Below are 9,739 nucleotides of genomic sequence, written 5' to 3'. Positions count from 1 at the left end.
ATTTTTGCGTTCTCAAAACAAACTTAGTTCTAATGTAATAACTTATACTTGGATGTACCTCCGTTGCTCCATCTGGATATCTGTTTCCAGGCGTGAAGTCTTGATGAAATGACTGTAAATCTTTCCTTTAACAGTGAGAGGTCGGGGAGAGTCTTCTCCTCTGAACCAGAATAGTGTTTTTATAAGATCTATGTAGCAAATTGAATTTTTTGAGACAAAGGGCTTGTTGATTATTTTTGTTCAAGGTAATTAAATCATCAGGGTTTTTTTTTTTTTTCAATGAAAAATAATTTTACAAAATCGTTGGGGCTAAAGACACAATAACTGAGGTAACAATTAATAGCTGACTTTGACACGACATAGATTTAAATAGGTCTAGTTAATAGTATGTATAATATCAAGTTGGATGTTTAATTTAAAGGTAATCACCATGTTGGTAATAAAATCATCATATTTAAAATATTACATTAATCTTATCTTGTAAAATATATTTATTATTATTACTACTGTAAAGCCATATTCAATTATTATAGTATCTTATTACGATGTCTCAAAATATTTCTTTTTTTGAAAACAGATATTCTTGTATTTTAAAAATAATTGTAATCACAGTATAGAGTTGCAATCAAAATTACTCAACCCCTCAGAGACTGCAGTACTTTACAAATAAAGCTTTTCTGATATCTATAACAGTTCACTGGAACACAAAAAGTCATTATGTCAATATATAATATACATTTTTTGCGTTATAAGATTTGAATAACAGAGCTATAATGTCATAATTATTCAACCCCTATTCAACATTGCTGTCTTTAAGTCACTTATTTGCATGGAGGGAAATAAAACAGTCTCAAAACACAATTAAACCTTTAGAAACTCTATTCAAAACAGAATTAGCTTGAGCTGTTACACACACAGTTAACCCATGCATGTGCTGAAGATGAGTAGCAAAAATATCAAGATCTCAAAAAAGCTAAAGAGAATAAGTATTGTATTACTTCAGAAAGGCTAAGGATATATGAAGATTTCCAAGATATTAAAAGCTCTGAGCCTTATTTCTTACCTTAAAGTGTGATGTACCAGAAAACCTTTGAGGCTGTTGAAGAAAAAGCACAATATCATAAAAATGTTTTGGACCCATGGATCAGCGGTATGTCTGCTGCAAAACAGGCAAAGCTCATAAGCAGAAGAACACCATCTCCATCCTCAAACTTGGAGGTGGATCAGTCCTGTTATTGGGTTTCTTAACTGTAGAAGGACGTGGAAATCACGACTGTATGAAGGACATCATGGATTCTTTAAAGCATCAGGCCATTTTGACAAGAATTGTGATGCCTTTGGTGCAAAGACTGAAGCTGATGATCAATGGACTTTCCTGCAGGACAGTCATCCCAAAGTACACATCCAAATCTACTTCTGCTTGGTTCAGGGATCAGTCAAATGTGACTTTAATTCATTATCCATCCACATCATGAACTGTGTCACTTTGCATTGGTGAATATGGAATTTACATGAAAATGAAATAAAATTTATGATGAAACCAGTGTAATTTCAATGATGAACCACATGTTTATAGGATGAGAAAAATGTATCTAAGTTATTGTCAATTATCATCTGTTTGTTTAGGGTGTACTCCAAAAAAGGTACAAAAGCTCCCGGCGGGGTGGTAACCTTATACCTTATATATGTAACAAAACAGAACAAAATAGCATAGATTTAAGCATGCAGTTTTAATAACTCTGCTGAAAACACAGTTGAAAGTATCACAGAAGTATAAAAAGCATCAACTGTTACCAAACAATAACATCATTACTTAATGCGTTCAAGTACTGTACCAGTGTTGTCAAGTTTGCAGTTTCCTGAGGAATTAGGCTACGTTAACTTGATTTTATTTCTGCAGTTTAAAGATTTGACATATTGCATACATTGTCATTGACTGAAATAAGTTTATTGAGATATTTAACATTCTACCAATTATAAAACTGGGCTAAATTATGAGGTTTGTGAAGGGGCCATTTGGCTTGTTTTGGCCTATTTTTGCATTTGTTGATTTAACATGCCTCCAATAGAAGGTCAGTTACTGGCAGAGATCCACGGGGACCATTACAGTTTCTATTACGATTCCTTTCATAACTATAAAACCATTACACTTTCTCTGAGGAAATAATCTACGGTTTGAAATACATTTGAAAAAATTAATTGAATCTCACTACAGTATCAATCAGATAAAATAAATCTCAGTAATTCGGTACATATGGTAATTTATATCTTAAACATGATGTGGAAAGAACTAGACACTGGAGGAAAATGAATAGTTGAAAAATATTTAATAAAAAAATCTACAATGCATTATAAAGTCTTATTAAAGGGTATAATGCATTATAATTATACATAACTATAACTTCATTTAAAATGCAAAGTGACAATTAACTGATACGTGTTAGAATGGGGTTACAGTTATTCATGAGATTGTACAATGCACTATATTTATTGCATAAAAACACTTTTATAATGCATTACACATAAAGGCTTTAATTAAAGTGTTACATAATATTTTTACTAAGCAGCCACATCAAACTCAAGACATAGTCAAGTCGACCTTTGCATATTTCTGGTGCTTTCCAGATGATGTCAGTGTTGTGAAATGCATTTTTTGATGAAGTTTTGCATAGATTAACCCTGATAAAGCAGCTCTCAAGTTGTCTTCTAATATTTACATGGGGATACATGGGGATCCATTTTTTAGACTGAGATTTACAGTAATAGTTGCATATTCACAACCAATGTTTTTTTATCGTAACATCCATTGCAACAAACCACTCTCGTATTCGTGTAATTCTAATAGGAAGAATGAGATGAATCGAGTGTGTGTAGTTCGCCGTGCTGTTGCTATACAGAATGATCCAGCTGGTACGGTTTGCTTTTGTATAAACAATTTGAAAAGAGCCATAAGTCTGCAGACGGCAGTTCTTTCGGAAACATGAATCTGTGCCAGCCCTGCACCATGTTCAAGATGTTATATAAATGTTTAGGCACAGGAGCTATATATATTTTCTAACCATGCACTTTGAGAAGTTAGTGTTACTTTGCACCCATCTCTAGCTAAGCATCGACATCGAATATATCATAGTTGGTTTAAACAAACGAGACTCCAGTAGATTCCAGATACATTTTCGATGCCTTATTGGGGATGCTGCCACACACTCCCACAGTTAGTGATACTGCAGCTAAAAACCGCTGGATATCCCAACATGCACAGGGAATACAGAGCAAATGAACTGCCAATCACACATAACTATCCTCCCAGTCCTCAGCGTTTGGTTCGTACGGAAATGTGAGCGAAACATTCTGAGCCACTTTCCTCTCAGCTGTTAAACATACCAAAGGAAGACCTCTAAACCCCTGCCTTTCGTGATCCTGCGAATAACCATTTCATATTTCAAAATATCCCACACATAGACCTCTTGTGTTTTTTGTTAAGAGACTGCATCACTCTTTCAGCCTCGTTAGCAAGTTATAAGGAACTACTGTAAAAATGTGAAGCAATTACTTGTTTAAAATACATACATACAATCATTCATTTATTTTCTGAATAAAATTTAATTATATTACATCATTATTTTATTTTATAATTACATAACTCTTTTTTAATGCTGTGTAAAATTGACAATTATCTAGCAAAGATAAATCACCAAAATGTGGAGATGTGAATTAACGATTCAAAAATTAAAATAAAAATTAATCGCTTTGCAAACTGACTTTTTTATGAATAAAATCTATAAAAAACTAAATAATTTTGCACTTTACATTTATACTTATTAAATAATTTGAAAATATAAATACATATATATATATATATATATATATATATATATATATATATATATATATATATATATATATATATATATATATATATGACAAAATAGGCAAACATTTATTTTTTTTAAATTGTATTTTATGGGATTATTTGCAGAATTTATATATATATATATATATATATATATATATATATATATATATATATATATATATATATATATATATATCTTTACAGAATTTAAAGTTTAGAAATTTATTGTTAATATTAACATTTTACTTTATTAATTATTATGGTTTATTTGATCTATCTCCATTTCCTTTATTTTATTTAAATGTAATTAATACATTTTTCTTTTAATTTTATGGAGGACTAATTTATTTACTTTTAATTCCTTTTTTCCTGAATGGCTTCTATTTCCCAAATGAATTTTATACACGCTCAGAGTCCATAGATCAGGATTAAAATTCAGATTTGAAAAGCTTCTGTAAATCACCACTAATACAGAGTTTAGAGCTGAAAGCCCTTTGTGCTTGTTAATACTGTGCTCTCAATCGTTTGTGTCGAGACTGGACGTCCTCTATTGTTAGCTACATGATGCTAAGTGTAGAACGGCTTGCTCAGCAGCTGGTGACAATAATAAAAGGTTGAGTGAGCAGGATTTGTGTCCAGGGCTGGAACAAGAGCCTGTGTGTTACGAGACACAAGCGGATATGAACAAAGCTTGTGTTATTCAGAAAGACTGGCTCTAACCTCACCTATCCTCCATAGGGTTTTAGCTCAAGTCAAATGCTCTGTGACTACACACCTGGAATAAATAAGAAGAAAATACGTTACAAAAGCTGTTGCTGAGATGATATCCTTTCAAAAGGAACTAATATCCTGTACGGATATGTACAGTTTAGATTGTAATAAAATACACCCTTTAGTGATACTTACAGTATACCTTTGAAAATGTACTGCCCAGTTACAGCTTCTGAACCTTTTTATGTGCAACATTATAAAATATTAAACATTATTTGCTGCAACTCTTAAGAGATAGAAACATACTTTTGCCTATTTAAAAAAAAGTATTTGTTACTGAAATAATATCATTTGGAAGAAAACACTGTACTTAAGTGTGAACTGAATGTATTGTTCTCAGGCAATGAAATTAAAATGTGGTACAGTTTAAATTTACATTAAATGCAATTAGCTGTACTTTTTTGAACCACTTAAATAGGAGTTACGTACATTGTTACTGTATATGTATTTAATTTCTATTGCCTTTTAAATGTTTTTTTGAATATTAATACAGCTTAAGTACTGTCAAATATACTGACAAAGATTTATGATCAACTAAAATGTACTTTAATGTCATTTTCTATTTAAACTTGTACGCCATGTATTTAAATATATGAATATTCACATTGGTAGTGATAGCTGCAATTTAATTGATTGTAATATCAAATAAGACATTAAGATATTTAGATGTTAAAATATTTATACATTTTATTACAAATATTTAATATTTTTAGTATGTTAGTCAATGAATAAAAATGTATTTTAAAATAAAACTTTTTAAAAGTGTACTTAAGTGTGTAAAGAAACTGTAATCTCTCCCAGTTTCCCAATATACTCTCTTTAATACACTTTATCGGTCTTTTAGGTTATACTTTATTTTGAGCTCAGCTGTCCTTGTTTCACGTTACATGTACTTACTGTTATAATAATACATTATGCATAATAACATGCAAGCAACCCGAAGCCAAACCCTGACAACATAGTAAGTACATGTAGTTAATTAATATTACTCAGTCCTTTAATGTATAATTACACTATAACAAGGAAAATTAAGTGTGACGTCTTTTATTTCAATTATATTTTATTTTCTGCAAGTACAGCTTTTTACTATAAAAAACAGTACTTTTTAGATTTGAAGTACTCTAAGTGCACTTACAATTAGGCACAGTATTATATATTGATATATTCAATTATTTACATTTTGGATGACATTTTTAAGTGGTGTTTAATTAAAAATGTTCTTAAAACAGTTTGATACTTAGTTTAAGCACAATTAATAAATTCCAATTGTACAAATAATTATATAAATAATTATAAAAACCAAAAATATTCACAGTACAAATGTATGGGGTCTTCAAAAAGCATTTATTGCAAGCTGTATTTGTTTACTAGGACTTCAGTCTACCACATACAAAACGTAAACATCACAGCTTAAAAAACGACAGAAAAGAAACTGCAAAAATGCATTCCTTGTTCACTCGTTCACTTCTTCCTCTTCATCCTCAAATGCTTCCTCGCCGTCGTTGGCCGTAGCCTCCTGGTACTGCTGATACTCAGACACCAGGTCGTTCATATTGCTCTCGGCCTCGGTGAACTCCATCTCATCCATTCCCTCGCCAGTGAACCAATGCAGGAAGGCCTTGCGTTTGAACATGGCCGAGAACTGCTCGGAAATGCGCTTGAAGAGCTCCTGGATGGCCGTGCTGTTGCCGATAAAAGTGGAGGCCATCTTCAGTCCCCTGGGTGGGATGTCGCACACCGCCACTTTAACGTTGTTGGGGATCCACTCTACGAAATAGCTGCTGTTCTTGTTCTGGATGGCCAACATCTGTTCGTCGACTTCCTTCATAGACATAGGGCCGCGGAAAACGGTGGCCACCGTGAGGTATCGCCCATGCCTTGGGTCACAAGCGGCCATCATGTTCTTGGCGTCAAACATCTGCTGTGTGAGTTCAGGCACGGTGAGCGCGCGATACTGTTGACTTCCTCTTGCGGTCAACGGCGCGAAGCCGGGCATGAAGAAGTGAAGGCGAGGGAAAGGCACCATGTTGACCGCTAGCTTGCGCAGATCTGCGTTCAGCTGTCCGGGGAAGCGTAGCGAAGTGGTGACGCCGCTCATAGTCGCGGACACTAAGTGATTGAGATCGCCGTACGTGGGTGTGGTGAGCTTGAGCGTGCGGAAGCAGATGTCGTACAGCGCCTCGTTATCGATGCAGTACGTTTCATCTGTGTTTTCCACCAGCTGATGCACCGACAGTGTGGCGTTGTAGGGCTCCACCACCGTATCGGACACTTTGGGTGAAGGCATGACGCTGAAGGTGTTCATGATGCGGTCTGGATACTCCTCTCGGATCTTGCTGATCAGAAGAGTCCCCATTCCCGATCCGGTTCCTCCGCCGAGGGAGTGTGTGAGCTGGAAGCCCTGCAGACAATCACAGTGCTCACACTCCTTCCTGACCACATCCAGGACAGAGTCCACCAGCTCGGCTCCTTCCGTGTAGTGGCCCTTGGCCCAGTTGTTTCCTGCACCTGTCTGTCCTGCAAAAGCAATAAAATAAGAGACGATCAGTTTGCATTCAAAACAAAATATAATTTTTTAGCCACTTGTTATAGGAAGGCATGTAGCAATTATTTATCCAGCATTCATCATAGCCTACGTGACACTTATGTTCATTCTTGAGATGCATTCCAGACGCATTGTGTTTGTGGAATGTCATGAAAATATGTACTGGAGTATTTTGTGAATGTTGTCTATTTCCTCATTTGAAAATACAAGCTGTCCACACTAGTTTTAGAAGTGATATTAATGGCAGAAAATATATTGTGCTCATTTTATTGTGTATACAATTTGCCATTTACTTGGACACTATATTTACAGTTCCTCATGATTGACACTATGAGTTAAATGTTAGCTTGGAGTTTTTTTAATGAAGAGTATTTATTTGAAATGTAAACTTTTGGAAAAATTCCACTGTCACTTTGGATCAATTTAATCCATTCTTGCTAAATTAAAGTATTCTTATTTGTTTTTTAAATCACAGTTTGATGTAGATATAATGATATAGATATTAAGGACTTGACTATTGTCTGTTTTTTTTCTATTCAGCAGTACTCTGGTAAATTAGGTTGATGTCTACACAGACACAAAGAAACAACCTATGAACTACTGTAGTGCCATTTATATTATGTTTGCATTAATATTATATTATGTCAAACAGAATCTGACTTCAAAATATACTTTCAGAACAAGTGCTGGGAGAGAGAAAGTGTTTATGTAGTGTGAATCTTATGTTATCATAAATACTGAAGAATTGTAGGATAATTAAATTAGTTTAATAAGATTTTTTGTTCGAAGGAATTCAAGTTGAAAGCTAGTATTCTAAGGCTACGTTTGCATGACAACTATGTAGTCAAAAACAGAAAAGTTTATCCCTTGCGTTATTAAAAAGTTTCATGTATACACTACAACGTTTTAAAATAGATTCGTGTCTACACATATCTGCGAAAACGGCCCAAAACGCTGTATTATGTATACCAGGCCAGTAGTTGGCGCTGTTGCCTTGTTAGTAAACAGTACCTGTACCGACTCTAAATCATTGAAACGAGTCGTTTTTAAAAACAAATCCGAAGCCGTTTCATATTGACGTCAACATTAGCATATTGCCCGTCCACTTGTTGGTCTTTTTGCATTGATCTGAATGAAAATGCAAATTAATTCGTTGTCACTAGGTGCTGCTTTTGGAGCAATAAAAATAGCAGTTTCCCCGGTTATTCTGTACACAAAGTAGCACTGCTTTATCAGGCATTTCTTCATGATAAAAAGAAAATGAATCCAGTCAGACCAATCACCGTAGAGTAGCATCATGCAAAGGGATGGTTTCGGAAATATTAATCGTCGAGCGAATCGTTTGTGAGTTGCATAAAATAAACGCATATTATAAGACAATGAAAGTGTTTTTTGACCTTGCATGCATGTCAACATGTTGGGGACTCCCAAAACCAAAATATTAACCTTTCATTGCCCATAATAGGGGCACTTAAAAATTGACACATACTGCACATGTCTACATACCTAACACGTACTACGCACACACATGATGTCACCGTTTCCAAAGATTAACGTATTGAGTGTTTACACAAAAACGATAACGGTGGCATTTTAAAAAATTGCACTTGGGCTACGTTTACACGACAATGGTGTAGTCAAAATGTAAAAGTTTTTTCCGTTGTGTTTTTGAACAGTTTCACGTATACATGACAACGTTTTTAAAAGATTTGCATTTACACATATCCATGAAAATGTCCAAACACACTGTATTACGGGTATGCCAGGCCAGTAGTAGGCGCTGTCACCTAGTTAGTAAACAGAACCTTGTAGGGAAGTGATGATTATAAGTTGTATATGATGCATCTCCGCTGTTGGTTGTAATATTGGTGAAGTAAATACACACTTTATTGAACAAGCATTAGCAAACTCTAGAGAAGCAACAACCATAGGCTACCATGTACTCTGCCATTGTTGTGTATGTTTGTTCACGTTTGTTCACGTTTACCTTTAAAATGGACAGGTACTGCGCATGTCTACATACCTAACATGTTTTACGCACGTGCATGACATCACTGTTTTCAAAGATTTACATATCGGGTGTTACACGAAAAACGATCACGGGGGCATTTCCAAAAATGCACTCTGAAACCCGTTTTCAGTCCCCAAAACGCTGTTTTCATGAAAAAACTATTCAAAACAATTAAAAAACAATTAAATGTGTTCTTTATACATTCTTTGGCTTGAAGTTAACAGTCCTACAAGTAATAAGTAGGCTAGTTGAAAAAAATGAGAGTTTGACATGTTGACACAATACCAAAGATGAAGTTGTCTGGTCGAAAAAGCTGTCCAAATGCCCCGGAACGAACACTGTCCATCGTTCCAGGCTCCAGGTCCACCAGCACAGCTCTGGGAACATACTTGTGAGCTGAACACACACACACACACACACACAAATATGTTTTATGGCTGTAAATGCTTTAGTGCTGTAAAAGTTATTCAGTGAAATGTTCTCACTAAAACAGACGTTACATTGATTAACTAAATTATTAATTAATGATAGAAATGTAATAATAATAAAAAACAGTGTA

The 9,739-nt window shown here is 34.5% G+C and overlaps 1 protein-coding gene across 1 annotated transcript in view; it reads right to left on the bottom strand.

Annotated features, from left to right (window-relative positions):
• Positions 1-5,949: 5,949 nt before the first annotated feature.
• tubb6 (tubulin, beta 6 class V) overlaps positions 5,950-9,739 on the bottom strand; it is a 4,920-nt gene continuing 1,130 nt past the window's right edge. The window contains exons 3-4 of the mRNA XM_052596444.1: positions 9,466-9,576; positions 5,950-7,141 (exon numbers count right to left, since the gene is read on the bottom strand). Coding sequence (XP_052452404.1) covers positions 6,078-7,141; positions 9,466-9,576 — 1,175 coding nt within the window. The 3' untranslated portion in view covers positions 5,950-6,077. The remainder of the gene's footprint in view (positions 7,142-9,465; positions 9,577-9,739) is intronic.

Source organism: Carassius gibelio, chromosome B24 (assembly GCF_023724105.1).
Source record: "Carassius gibelio isolate Cgi1373 ecotype wild population from Czech Republic chromosome B24, carGib1.2-hapl.c, whole genome shotgun sequence".
Classification (NCBI taxonomy): domain Eukaryota; kingdom Metazoa; phylum Chordata; class Actinopteri; order Cypriniformes; family Cyprinidae; genus Carassius; species Carassius gibelio.
Note: the sequence above shows the minus strand (reverse complement) of the source record. Positions and strands in the feature narration are given on the sequence as shown.